The sequence below is a fragment of the Dipodomys merriami genome, unplaced genomic scaffold (genome assembly GCF_024711535.1).
Source record: "Dipodomys merriami isolate MVZ:Mamm:240054 unplaced genomic scaffold, mDipMer1.0.p SCAF_3, whole genome shotgun sequence".
NCBI lineage: Eukaryota > Metazoa > Chordata > Mammalia > Rodentia > Heteromyidae > Dipodomys > Dipodomys merriami.
This window is the reverse complement of record NW_027204492.1, coordinates 88,704,399-88,719,581: the sequence shown is the minus strand read 5'-3', so window position 1 is coordinate 88,719,581 and position 15,183 is coordinate 88,704,399. Positions and strand designations below refer to the sequence as shown.

At 40.3% G+C, this 15,183-nt stretch overlaps 1 protein-coding gene across 1 annotated transcript in view; it reads right to left on the bottom strand.

Annotated features, from left to right (window-relative positions):
• Nucleotides 1-7,274, bottom strand: part of Dipk2b (divergent protein kinase domain 2B) — a 45,305-nt gene extending 38,031 nt beyond the window's left edge. The window contains exon 1 of the mRNA XM_070040579.1: nucleotides 6,980-7,274. Coding sequence (XP_069896680.1) covers nucleotides 6,980-7,212 — 233 coding nt within the window. The 5' untranslated portion in view covers nucleotides 7,213-7,274. The remainder of the gene's footprint in view (nucleotides 1-6,979) is intronic.
• Nucleotides 7,275-15,183: the final 7,909 nt, after the last annotated feature.

The following is a 15,183-nucleotide window of genomic DNA, read 5'->3' as shown; positions in this document are numbered from 1 at the left end:
CAACTAGGTGGCTTTTTAAAATAATGATAACAGCCGGGCACCGGTGGCTCAAGCCTGTAATCCTAGCAACTCAGGAGGCTGAGATCTGAGGATCACAGTTCAAAGCAGAAAGTCCATGAGACTCTTATCTCCAATAAACCACCAGAAAATTAGAAGTAGTGCTGTGGCTCAAGTGATAGAGCGCTTGCCTTGAGCTGAAAAGCTGGGGGACAGCGCCCAGGCCCAGAGTTCAAGCCCCATGACTGACAAAAAAAATAATAATAACAGAACCACATATTTATGAAGCATTTATGTGTGCCAGTCACTTTGCTAAATAGTTTATGTGTATTAATTGATTTAATTCTTTAGTCCCTTTTTTTTTTTAATTCAAAGCTTTGCACTTGCTAGGCAGGGACTCAACCACTTGAGCTGTGCCCTCTAACTCTCTTTTTTTTTTCTGCCCCTATTAAAAAAAATATTTTTCAAGTAGTGTTTTGTGGTTTTGTTCAGAGCCAGCCACTGACCTTTACCTTCTTACTCATGCCTTTGGTGTAGCTGAGATTACAAGCATGTCACCAGTTTACTCTTATTTGATTGAGATAGTCTTGCTAGCTCCTTGCTGAGGCTGTCTTTGATCATCCCAACCTCAGTCTCCCAAGTAGTTGGGATTATAGGTATGTGTCATCATGCCTGATCTTTATTTAAGCTTTTCAATGGATCTGTGAGTTTAATACTATTATTAGTTATACAATTGAGTCATAAAATTGGATGCGTTCTTTGCCCAAGGAAATACAACTGGGAATTGGAGAAGCAGCATTCAAGGTAAATTACTGTGATATTGCTTTTTAACCCATCAGCCATTTCCTGAATTAGTACTTGGGAATAGATTGATAATATTATTAAGATTAAGAGTTGACAAGGTCCTGAAAGCTTACTTTTTATACTTTTGCTTTTTTATTGTTAAAGATGATGTACAGAGGGGTTACCATTTTATGTCATATAATGAGTACATTTGTTTTCAGATAATGTCACCCCTTCTTTTGCTTTCTCCCAGCTGAGAGTTCGTTTTTTCTTTGCCCCATTCCCATCTTGTTTAGAGGATGAGAATATTAAAGGTAAAACAAATTTGATATGTCTAAGCAATCACAATTATTGGTGGAGGAATGCAAATTTCAAGGCTCCTGCTTGCTCAATTGGCTTGCAGAGGTAGACTTCCTGCTCCATGGGACAAGCTTTCTTCAGTCCCTATCTCCTCAGGAGGCTCCAAAGTAATAACACCGATTTGGTAGGTGACCCACAGGTTCAGTGATCAAGGCATTCCATAAGGACTAACTGAGGCAAATAGGTTTGCCACATTGAACATGGTAATGCAATTATTTCATCAAATGGAAAATGTATACTTTTATAACATTGGTCACCTACATTATTGAATAGGAGAATGTTGATGAAAAATGAGCTTTTTAAAAATTCACTGAAATGTTGAAAACCACAAAGCAGAGGTAGCTTTTCTTTCTTTCTTTCTTCCGTTTTCTTTCTTTCTTTCTTTCTTCCTTCCTTCCTTCCTTCCTTCCTTCCTTCCTTCCTTCCTTTCTTTCCTTTCTTTCTTTCTTTCTTTCTTTCTTTCTTTCTTTCTTTCTTTCTTTCTTTCTTTCTTTCTTTCTTTCTTTCTTTCTTTCTTTCTTTCCTTCCTTCCTTCCTTCCTTCCTTCCTTCCTTCCTTCCTTCCTTCCTTCCTTCTTTCTTTTTTTAAAAAAATGATGCAGGAGCTTGAATTTAGGGCCTCATGCTCTTACTCAGCTCTTCATCTTCATGGCTGGCACAACTTGAACCACACTTCCACTTTCAGCTTTTTGCTGGTTAATTGGAAATAAATAGACTTTTCTGACTGGGCTGGTTTCAAACAGTGGTTCTCAGATCTCAGCCTTTCAAGAGCTAGGATTATAGGAGTGAGCCACTAGCCCTCAGCCAGTTGTACCTCTCTAGATCATCCTTTTGAATTGAGATAATTAGTATGACTGAAGTAAGGCTGGTTAAATTCCTCACTGCATTCAACAACAAAGGAGGATCACAATTTCTCAGAGTAGGAAGGAAGTCTCCCAGTCAATTCCCTAACTTTCTCAACATGGAGAGTGGGGTGGTTATTGTGGGAAAGGAGACAGAATTGGATTTTGAATGAAATGTTCTTTTCCCTTGTGGATACACAGGCCTTCCTATGTATTTCCTGCCTCTCCTCTCTTCTTCATTCCTTAGCTTTGCATGGAAAGCTGACAGCACCCAGTATCTTTTGAAAGCCTCAGGACTCATACCACTTAGCATAGTTTACCATGTTCCTTCTATGCTCCATTACCTTTTGTTGTACTTACAAGTTTGGTGTCCTATCATGCCATTGACTAATTACTAGATAAGTTGTATTCTTTTGGTCCTTCTTAAATATTTCTAAAATGGTGCCTCAAAGTGCTCTCCCCTATAAAAATGCTAATCAATCAAATCCTGGTAGATGCTCCCAATATGGCCTTTCAGGATTTTATATATATATGTATATTTTCAATAGGAAGAGTATTCCGATAAGGCATATTCAATTTTCTGGCTTCCTTTAATGTTTTCATTCAGGATGTAAAAGTCAACAGGGAATGCATGCGAGAATTGTTACAGAAAGCATTCCAATTTTCAGTGTTTAGTGGCTGAGTATGGGATGGAGAAGACTCTGATATATTACTAGCATTCTCACCAAAGAAGAGGTAAAGGAAAGAAGACAAAGCCACGCTCATCTACCAGCATATTCAGCATACCCTGCCAGTCCAGAAAGGCCCTCTGCTGTTTGCATTCCAGCATTGTATAGTCCTTAATGAGATCGGGGTGGAAATGCTCAATCAGATTGAGTTAGAACATTGTAGCCAAACGACGGAAACTTTGGGATGGACTTTTTTTTTTTTTTCCCTGAAGTATAATGAGAATCGATCTTAAGAGTGTGTAAGCAGTTCAGAGAGGAGATCAGCAAGAACAAGAATACATACAACATTAGAAAGAAAAGCAAAAGGGTGGCTGGGCATAGCTCAGTGATAGAGTGCCTGCTTAGAATGCATGAGGCTCTGGAATTCCATCTTCAGTAGCCCTCCTCCGCAGAAAAGAGACAAAGAAGCACAGTGAGACAATTTAGCAAAGAAGAAGAACAAATGGCTGATAAACCTGAAAAAAATGCTCAAAACTTAGAAGAAATGAAATGAAAACTAAAAAAAATTAATATTAAATATCAGTTTAAGTTATTACTATTAATACATTTAACACATTATAAAGATAACATGAAATATTAATACAATTACTATAGGAAATACATACATACTATTATTTTATTTAATGTCTTTAAAATTTACTAATTTTATTAATTCAATAGATATAATTTAATATATGATTATTTTTATTTCCTTTTTTATTGTCTGTAAGTAGTTGTACAAAGTTGTCATTTAACAAGCAGTTTATGAACACAATGCATTTGACTGTCACCCCTTTCAATATTCTCACTCATCCCTCCCCTACCCACCACTTTTCTTAATTTTGTAGGATGTGTATTGAATTTGTAACTGCTTCTCCCTCTCATTGTTTGTATACCCCTCTCCCCTTGATCCTACTCCACCCTTTCAAGTACCCAATTCCTGGTGTATATTTTGTTGGGCTTTCACTTTGCCTTTCTAAGGAATTACACTATTTAAGATCTCCTTTGAATCTACTATATTTCAGTTAATACATTTGTATATACTTATATATTACCCAACGTATTTACTTACTTAAGTTTATAAGCTAAACCCAGCTTCTACACATAAGTGAAAACATGCATCCTTTGTCTCTCTTGGCCTGATTCACTTCACTTAGCATAATTTTACCAGGTCTTCCTATTTCTTTACAAATTTCTAATAGATGAGTTTGTGCGTATGCAAGAAGTGAATTTTATTGGTAGAATTATGCATCTGAAGATGGATATACATCCAAACTATTTTACATTTTTGACCCAAATATCCTACTTGGAGGAGTTTTCACAGTGAGTCCTGGCTACTCAAGACTGATATCTGAAGATTGCAGTTCAAAGCCAGCACAGGCAGGAAAGTCTGTGAAGCTCTTATCTCCAATTAACCACCAGAAAACCAGAAGTGGAGCCATGACTCAAAGTAGTAGAGTGTTAGCCTTGAGCAAAGAAGCTCAGGGACAGTGCTTAGGCCCCAAGTTCAAGCCCCAGGACTGGCACACAAAAAAGAATTATTTTACAATCTATCAAGCAGGATGACAATCAAGTCCTGTGAGATTTACTCCCTGCTTCTGTCTCCCTCTTTGTGCTGGGGATGAACACTCAACATGGACAGCTGCAGCCCTGAGCCTTCCTGCCTAGTGTTTTCCTGTCTAGTGTTTTCCTGTATGTATCTGCACATTTCTTTCAGGCACACATGGGAAATAAATTACAAGGGAGGTGAAGTAATATCCTGAATTCTATGGAACACAAATCTATTTAGAGAACTAGTTTCTGAATTTGTTTAGTAATCTGCCTGAAGAGAAAACCCTCCTTAGCTGCTACTTGGTGAAGGAGGATGGAAAATCAGACATCGTTTTCAGTTCAATAAATTTATCTCTCTCCTCCTAGCTTAAAACACAGCCATATTCCCATTGCTTTCCTTCCTGCGGGAGTTACCATCCTACTTGGTTCTCTTCTCATTTCCTAGATAGGAAACTTGGAGTTCACATTCAACATCTCCACCTTTATTTCCTCTTACATCAAATTAGTCAACAAGGACTCATATCTTTCCTGCTCCACTTCATCCTCAATGACCTCTTTAAGACAATGAGAACTAGTCCCACAATCTTGTCCCACCTGCACACTGCTTTCTATAAGATCTTCCAGAAACCCAGGCTTCATTTTCCCTACCTCAGCTTCACCCTTTGCGTGCCATAGAGCTATTCCAGTGGGGGACCCTTCCTACTTTTCCTCATTCAAAACTGCATATATATATACATATATATATATATATATATATATATATATATATATATATATACATATATACGCTAACAGTCTATCACTTGAGCTACACTCTATTTCCAGCCCTTGTTTTTTGGTGCTTAATTGGAGATCAAAGTCTCATGGATTTATTTTTGTCTAGGTGGCTTTGAACTGTGATCCTCAGATCTCAGCCTCTTGAGTAGCTAAGATTACAGATGTGAGCCACCAGCACCCTGTAAAAAGTGCCTTACAAAGGGTTTAGGAGGAGAAAAATTCTTATCACCTGCATAACGTATTCTCTAAAAAATTAGCATTTTTCAATTGATATTTTCTATTTTTTTCTGCTGAATTAATTTAGTTTAGTTAATCATAGATGCCTGGTTAATAAAGATTGGTTATAAAATCATTGTTGATGCTTTTAGCTTGATCACGGAACTTTACAAGCATGAGGTAGGTTGTTAGGGAAGGGTGGAAGAAAGGATTGTATATGAAGAGAAGAAGAGGAGGGGGTAGAATGCAATAAAAATTTAATGTCTATCCTACAAAATTAAGAAGAGTGAGGAATGGGTGGGTAGGGGAGGGACAGATGAGAATGTTGAAAGAGATGACATTAATCAAGATGAATTGTATTCATAAACTGCTTTGTTAGAGGGTAACTCCTTTGTACAACTACTTAAAGGTAAGGAAAGATATTTTCAAATAATGACAGGTTGTAAGAAAAAGGGGCTTTGGTACCAAAAAAGCTAGAAACCCTTGGCCCACAGGTTAGTGTCTCAATTCCTTGGCATGGCTTTCAAGGTCCTCAGTCACACCTCCATAGCTATCCAGTGCTCTGTATACCAACCTCTTATCATGTCTTTCCATACTTTTGTACCTTTGCTTAAGCCACTTCTGCCTGATCTCTAACCCCTCTCATGAAATTGTTTCTCTTTTACGGTCTTGTTCAGAATTCCTCCCCTGAAGAAAAATCCTTTCCTGACCCATTTGGAATTAATGCCCCGTCCCTGGGGATCCTGGAGGTCCTTTGCCCTGACCTGCATCAGACCAAGCCTTTTCTCTTTATTTGCAACATGGCTTCCTCCTTCTGATGCACTACAGGTCAGTGACCACAATTATAGTGAGCATCATCACAGCATATTCTTGGTCTGGCTTTGGTAAAAGCTCAGTGACTGTATGTTGAGAAGGTTTTGCAGAGTGTGGTGGCATCCTTGAGTGACAGCCATGTGTATTGCAATCTACTAACCTCTGATTTCCCTCTGATCAACATCACCCAGCAGAAAACTTGTTCTGAGACTTTGGAGTTTGGATAAAACTGTTCTAGGTTTGCAAGAAAAACTGAGACTCTTATCTCCAATTATTTACCAAAAAAAAAAAAAAAAGGTCAGAGGTAGAGCGGTGGCTCAAGTGGTAAAACATTAACCTTGAGCAAAAGAGCTCAGGGACAGTGTCCAGGCTCTGGGTTCAAGCCCCAGGACTGGCACACACACACACACACACACACACACACACACACACACACACACACACACACACACACACACACACACACACACACACACACACACACAAACTGTCCTAGTTTGTATCCCAGACCTGCCACTTGCCCTTGGGCAAATCCTTTCCTCTTGCTAAAGCAAGAGGTACAAATTACTAGCACCAAGGATGACTACAGAGGTTTGTCAAGCAGTAGGATTTCTAGAAATTTTAACCTCTCCCCCACCTCACCATGAAGAGTAAACTTGAAAAACAGCCCCAGATTACTCTATTCATAAAAAAAGAAAACTTTCAAGTTTTCATTTCAGATGGAACTTTGAATTTAGCATTTAGGGCTAGAAGTTGGAATCAGCCCTTGTTCAACTACCCATTGTAAAGTCAAACCATCACTGCCATTAACTGGTTTTGTTTTCTCTCCCACCCAAGCAATTACATTTCATTGCATTTTCAACAAATTCCTGGACATCTTCACATGAAAGGTACAGAAGTTTGCCCCTTAGCATTGTTTGATGGAGATTCTGACCTTATTTCTTCTTTAAAGAACTTCTTGCAAATAGATGTCCCGATGCAGGCATTGCATTTATCAAGACAGAGGAAAGTCCTTCCCAAATTGTAGCTGGTTCTGACTCGGGATACCAGAGAAGGAGGGGGAGATGCTGGCGAGGAAAAACAGCTCAAGACTGACACCACCAACAGCAGCAGAGCTTGCCAACCTGGATGGAGAGCAGCCGCCTCAGGCCCCAGCTGTGGGTCCATCCTGGGCTCTGTGCTGTGGCTATGGCCTCCAGCTGCGGCCTCCAGCCGCTCACTCAGGGCTACACAAGGGGCAGGGTTTGGCAGGAGAGGAATCTGTCAGAGGCAGTTGGTTTCAGGCCTCTGCGCCCATCCCACCCTCCCAGGTTTCTATCTGAGGATGCTGAGGACCTTAGGGCTAATGAGGCTGGACGGGAGGTAAGGAAGTCCATGGAGGATGCTGATAAAGACCTTCCCAGAGTCCCTCTTCCTTTGCCTGGGGTGGCTGCCACAGCTTGGGGAGGGGCTCAATGGCAGATTTCGGGAAGGACAATGGCCACAGCTTCCCAGAGTGGTTCTTTCAACAAACACAGGATATCCCAGCTGCACAGGAAAGGTTTATGCAGGATGTGTGTCTGACCTAGGTTCCACCTGGGAGTTTCAAAGAATCCTGAAGGCCTCTGCCCTCTTCTGTTTTCATTTTGTGAATATTTGCCCCTTTGGAACACTCTCTCTCTCTCTCTCTCTCTCTCTCTCTCTCTCTCTCTCTCTCTCTCTCTCTCTCTCTCTCTCTCTCTCTCTCTCCTCTTTCTCTCCTCCCCCCCAGTCTGGATAATCTGCCCTGTCACTTAACCAACCATACCTCCCCCACTTTTGTGCTTCAATATTACTAGAGATTAGTGTGCTGGCCATTAAGTGGCACATTTAACACTGATTGGAAAGGTCAAGGCTTTTTTCTGCAGCTTAGGTAGTCAAAAACTCCATGTTAGTCCATTTGCTCTGAGAAAAAGAGAAGGGGAAAATTTTAGTGGCCTCTATGACTTGATGAGGGGAACAGAAAGAGCCCCTGCCCATATCCTGCAGTGTCTGTCCTTTTCAAACCTCAAGCCTAAAAGCCCTATTTTTACAATTTAGGCGGGGAGGGAGGAGGGAGGGGTAGAGGGCCGGGAGCGTAGTTGAGGATGTGTGGAGGAAAGGGAGGGTAGGGGAAAAACAGAGGAGGTAACAGTGCTTGCTAGGAAATGTACTCATTACCTTGCTTATATAACTGTAACCCTCTGTACAGTATTTTCACAATAAACAATGTATTTTTTGAAAAAGCTCTATTTTTTTTAACCACTCTTCTTCAGGTCTCAGCTGTAGGCTTGATTTGGGAGGCTTTAACTGTCCCCCAGTTTCAGGCCTCTCAATACCAACTAAGGCTCACAGCATGGACTAGATGGGAGTGCTGATTTGGGAAAAGTTTGTGAGGACCAAATCAGGAAAGGCAGTGAGAGTGCCGGACTTCCTACAGAGGTTGAGAGTCATTTGCCAGCAGCTGGCCAGATTGAGAATATGAGAGCATCCAGGAAGATGGGTGGAGAAATATCTGGATTGGGTTGTTTTTAAAATTATTGAATATCTATCTATCTATCTATCTATCTATCTATCTATCTATCTATCTATCTATCTATCTATCTATTTATCTATCTATCAATCTATCATTTGTCTCCCTGTTTACTATCTATCATCTATGCATTATAGTGAATCTATTTATCTATTTGTTTATTACCTACCATTTATCTCTGTCTGCCATCGAATCACCTATCTATTATATATCATCTATCATCTATTGTCTATGTGTTATCTATCACCTATCTCTGTCATGTATCATCTATCTTTTGGTGTATTATCTATTCATCTACCTATTATCTATCTATCATTCATTTATCCTTTTGAGATCCTAGGCCTTTGTGGCATATGTGGTGCTATGGTTTGGATCTGGAATGTTGTCTAAAGGTTCCTGTGTTAAGGGTCTGGCATCCAACCTATGGCACTGTTGGAATATGGTAGAAACTTTAAGAGGTGAAGCCTAGTGGGAAGTCTTCAGGTCATTAGGGACACTCCCTTGAAGAGGATTGTGAGGCCATGGGACTCATACTCTCCCAGTACCTCTATGAGGTTTTCTTCCACTACATGCTTCTTGCCATGATGTAATGCTTTATCACAATCTGCATTAGGCCAACTGACCAGGAACTGAAATCTACAAAATAGTGAACCAGGTTAGACCTTTTCTCTTTATTAATTGAATTTTCTCAGGCATTTATTACAGTAATGCAAAAGCTAGCATATGATTTATAAATATTTTCTGCCAAGCTATATATAAATGTCTTTTACCTGCTTACCAGAGTCTTTTACAGAGCAAAAAATTATGAATTTGTTAAATTCTGGTTTGTCAGTTATCCCTATCTATGGATATCCATGAGCAGAAGAATGAAATCTTACCATAGGTAAGATTCCACTCAAAATGGACTAAAGCCTTAAATGTTAACACATGACACTGTAAAACCATTAGAAGGAAACACAAGAAATGTTGCACAGTATTGGTCTAAGGCAATGATTTTTTGTATATGATTCCCAAAAGCATAGGTAACAAAAAAACATAGATAAACAGAAACAATGGTTTGGCATTGAACTAAAAATCTTAAAAAAATTTTTATTGGAATTAACTCCAAACGGATCAAAGACCTCGGAGTTAAAGCAGACACTCTGAAAACATTACAAGATGGAATAGGAGAAATCGTAGGTTTCCTTGGCACAGGCCGAAATTTTCTTAATAGAGACCCAGAAACACAACAAATCAAAGAAAGGTTGGACAAATGGGATTGCATGAAATTGCAGAGCTTCTGCATGGCAAAGGACATAGCTAGCAAGATCAATAGAAAGCCTAGGGATCGGGAGAAGATCTTCACTAGCCATATAATGGACAAGGGTCTCATATCTAAAATATACTTAGAACTCAAAAAATTAAATGCCCCAGGGGCTGGGAAGGTGGCTCAGTGGTAGCGCGCTTGCCTTGCATGCCCTGAGGCCTTGGGTTTGATTCCTCAGCACCACATAAGCGAAAAGAAAAAAAGCTGGAAGTGGCGCTATGGCTCAAGTGGTAGAGCGCTAGCCTTGAGCTGAAGAGCTGAGGGACAGCGCCCAGGCCCAGAGTTCAGGCCTCACGACTGGACCCCCCCCCCCCGAAATTAAATCCCCCAACAACAAATCCTCAAAGAAACAACTGTCCGATAAATAAGTGGGCTAAAGACTTAAAGAGAAACTTCTCTGAAGAGGAAAGAAGGATGGCCTATAGACACATGAAGAAATGCTCAACCTCCCTAGCCATAAAAGAAATGTAAATCAAAACAACACTGAGATGCTACCTCACTCCAGTTAGAATGGCTAGAATCAAGAATTCTAATAACAACAAATGCTGGAGGGGATGTGGACAGAAGGGAACCTTACTTCATTGTTGGTGGGAATGTAAACTTGTTCAACCACTTTGGAAAGTAGTATGGAGGTTCCTCAAAAGACTCCACATAGAGCTTCCCTATGACCCAGCAATCCCACTTTTGGGCATTTACCCAAATGAGCACAAACAAGGCCATACTAAAGCTACCAGCACAACTATGTTTATTGCAGCATTATTTACCATAGATAAGATATGGAACCAACCCAGATGCCGCTCAGTAGATGAATGGATCAAGAAAATGTGGTATATATACACAATGGAATTCTATGCCTCCATCAGAAAGAATGACAGTGTAACTCTTGTTTTTATTATATTTGAAGGGGAAGGAAAAAAAACAAATGGTTTAAATAGGGATACAGGTGGACCCACTGCAGCAATGAGATGTACAAGACGTTATGTCAAAAAACGAACTTTACAACTTTGGCATAGGGTGGGGGGGGGGAGGATGGGGAGAGATAGGTAAGGGGAAACAAAGGAGGAGGCAACAATGCTTGATAAGAAATGTACTCATTACTTTGCCCATGTAATTGTAACTCCTCTGTATGGTTTTTTCACAATTAAAAAAAGTGGTAAATGAAAAAACATTAATTGTAAAGGTGATGTACAGATGGTTACAGTTACATAAATCAGGTAATAAGTACATTTCTTTTTGAACAGTGTCACCTCTTCCCTCATTTACTCCAAGTTTTTCCCTCCTGACCCTTCTCTCCCAAAAGTTGTTTAGTTTATTTTCAACATAGTGTCTAGTGAGTATCACTGCTGCATTTAAAACAAAAAATCTTTTTACTGCAAAGAAAACAAACAGCAGAGTATAGAGACAATTCACTTATTGGGAATAAATACTTCAAAACCATGTATCTCATAAAGGCCAATACCCAAAGTATTAGAAGGAACTCCAATAACTTCATAGTGGGAAAAGCAGCTTAGATATCTAGTGTCTCAATTTCATGTAATAAGGTTGCTCTCCTCCCATTTTGTGTTCTTGCTAGTCTTGTCAAAAGTCAATTGGCTATAAATGCACAGATTTGTTTCAGGGCTTATCATTCTGTTCCTTTGTCAGTTTTTATGCCAATGGGGTTGATGCCTATATATACAGGAGCCAGCCTGAAAGGTGGGTTTTTGAGTGAGTGCTGACCTTTTGGCCATAAACTTCTGCAGTTGACTCAGTATTGGAATGGCTCTGAAGCTTGTTGGGGCTAACTAGATGTGTGTGTGTGTGTGTGTGTGTGTGTGTGTGTGTGTGTGTGTGTGTGTGTGTGTGTGTGTGTGTGTGTGTGTGTGTGTGTGTGTGTGTGTTCTAAAGCCTTAGCCTGGGTTGAACCTGAAACCTTGAGGCTGCTGGTGTCAGTCCTGGTGGTGATGGGGAAGATCCAAAGGGAGGCCTGGAGCTGGAGCTATGAAAGTTGAGCTGGAATTGGGGCTGCTCATTCAATGGGTACCAGCATGGAGCTGGAGGCTCTGGAGGCCTACTGGCATTAGGTTTTACAAGGGGCCCAGTGCTGGATTCTAAGGCAAGTCTATGCCCCACTTCCCTTTTTCCTCCAAGTGGAAGGGATGTTTCTCTGCCATGCCTCTCTGACCATGTGATCGTAGATGCTGAATAACAAGAATTCTTATTATTATTGGGCAGTGGTGAAAAAGCTGATTCTTCATTAGGCTTCCTCTAACACAAACAGGAAGATAGGAAGACAGAATAGGCACCATTACCCATTGGAGACAGGTGGAGTTCAGGTTCCCCACATAAGTTCCCTGGTAGTGAAGGGAGGGTGGGCAAGCATTATTGCATGGGTGGATAAAAGTCTTAGCTCCCCACTTGGCCTTTTCTGACACTGCTTCAGTAGAGGAAGCATTGGGCTGTTGTATGATAGCCTGGCACGAATAGAAATTTAGGGTCTTTTCTTGCCCTTGCTGGTGGGAGAAAAGCCATAGCTTTTTTTTTTCTTCTGTCTTTTTGGTAGCCCTTTGGGTAGAGAGCAATGACATTTGTGGCAGCTTTAAGAAAAAGATCTATCCATTGATATTTCCAGGTTGCCAGCTATTCCAGTACCAAGTCTTGGGTATGTGAGGCAAAAAGAAAGTGTAGGCAACTTATAACTGCTACCAGTTGGTAAAGGTTGGTGGGTGGTACTGTGAAGTCCTCAATTTTGAGATACGGCATCTAAAATAAGAAAACCGTCCTGGTGGTAGGAAAAGTAAGTTCAACAGAGAAGTTCAACGAGAACTTTTTACTGCAAAAAGAAAGAGATTTTTATGAAGGTGAAGGTATACTTCCACATGCAAGGCCAGTTGTTTGACTATCTCAAGATCTCACTGTCTGTCTTTTGTTAGGCAATGGGGAGGGGAAATCTGCTAATGGTACTTTTGGGTCTGCCTTCACCTAAGTGAGTCAGAGCATGAGCACATGTTGCCTCCTTGTGGGAAGCTGTATGCTTGCACAGTGACATCAATGTAGACAAATGCCAAGTGTAGTGGATCCCATTTGCTCTTTGAGGATCATCTATTGGTCTTCTGTAGCTTTTATGTTAAGTTGTGTATGTTTGCCATTGACATGAAGATGGCCCCCTGTAGGAGGGTGTTAGTTAATCATAACCCAAGGGTGCTTGTTATGTTTGAAATGTCTCAGATGTGTGGGAGTGTGTGTGGGGGGCATCCTCTTTCCCACTTGTCTAGCTGTCTATTCCAATGCAATCATATCATATTTCTTGGATCTCAAGGTCTCTAGCCCATCTGTCTTCTTCTTTTCACTTTTCAGTGTCTCTTTCCACTGTTTATACGTCATGTCCAGAATTTTCAGTTGTGCTTAGCAAGAGGAGAGAAGGAGAAAAAAGTACTTCTCTATTTTTTTCTGGAGTCAGAAATCTCCTAGTCTTTTCTAGCCTAATCCCAGTAAAGACATCTCATCATTTTGGGGGCCTCTTTTGGCTAGAAACAAGTCAGTAGGTTCAGTTTACATCCAAGCAGAGAGATTGACATGAGGACATGAATAGCACAAGCTGAGAACTTTTTTTTTTTTTGGGTCCGGTCGTGGGGCCTGAACTCTGGGCCTGGGCGCTGTCCCTCAGCTCTTCAGCTCAAGACTAGTGCTCTACCACTTGAGTCACAACGCCACTTCCGGTTTTTTTCTTTTTGCTTATGTGGTGCTGAGGAATCGAACCCAGGGCCTCTGGCATGCAAGGCAAGCACTCTACCACTGAGCCACCTTCCCAGCCCCTGAGAGCCATTTGAGATGGATGTGTACCATACTAGAGCCACCCAAATGGTGACACCCTGGACCAGCAGCATAAGCATCACTGAGAACTTGTTAGAAATGCAAATCCCTGGACTTTATACTAGGCCTGGTGAATTAGAAACTTCAGGATTGGAGTCAGCACTTTATTTTAACAAGCCCTCCAGGGAATTTGATGCACCCTAGGGTTTGAGACACACTTCTCTAAGCATTTGCTTAGCCATCCCACTGGCTTCTGCTTAATTACTTCAGGGTCACAGAACTACTTACCTACTACAAAGTAGCCCATTTCATTTGATAACTGTTAATACTTTATTACAGAAATCACCCTTATGCATCGTATTAAAATGAGATGATACAAAAAAATCTGTCTTATTACTATCACTAAAAGATCATGACTCCGAACTTCTAGTGAATATTATGGTTCTGGACATTCAAGATATATACACACATATATACAGTCACATATATGCATACACATGCACGTGCACACATATGTACATGCATACCCACACATGTGTATGCGTATGCATGTGCACATACATATGCATGTGTATACACATATGTATTATATGATTAACCAACACCCTCCTACAGGGGGCCATCTTCATGTCAAAGGCAAACATAGATAGCTTAACATAAAAGCTACAGAAGACCCTCAAAGAGCAAAAGAGATCCACTACATTTACATCTGTCCTCATATATGTATTTGTATATGTATCCCTTTATACATACATACATATATGAGAAGCAATCACATAATACATACAAGTCTAAAACCAGATTATTTATTTTGTCTGATGTAGGGCTTGAACTCTGGATTTGGGTGCTGTCCCTGCCCTCTTCAGTTCAAGGCTAGTGCTGTACTGCCACAGTGCCACTTCCACTTTTCTAGTGGTTTAATGGAGATAAGAGTCTCATGGACTTTCCTGCCCAGGCTGGCTTTGAATCATGATCCTCAGATCTCTCCTGAGTAGCTAGGATTACAGGCATGAGCTGTGGGCACCTGGCTAAAACCAGATTTTTTAAAAAAGCAATTTAATCTAGTTTTGATTAGTTCTAAAAGAAAATATATCTTTACTTTAAGCTTAAATTTTCTTCTTTGTAATTTTCAATTATTGTTTTTTAAAAAAATTACTATCTTTAAACAGTTGTGCAAAGGAGTTGCCATTCAACAAAGCCCTTTATAAATGCAATACAGTGCATCTACAACTGGCAAGCCCATTTGTTCTGTTACCTAAGCCTTCAAATATGGGTAGTACATTATCCCACTTATTCAAGCTAAAGAGGTAGAGTTCTTTCATCATGTTATTTCATCATGTCAAGAGTTCTAGAGCATTTGTTATTATTTTGTGTCCCTTTACCCATTGTAAAGCAGTGGTTTTCCAACACTAATCTCAGGAGAAGCTTTTTTTTTTTGAAACCTTTATCAAACATTTATTTATTAAAAAATTTTATCACAGAGGTGTGTACAGAGGAGTTATATAAGTCA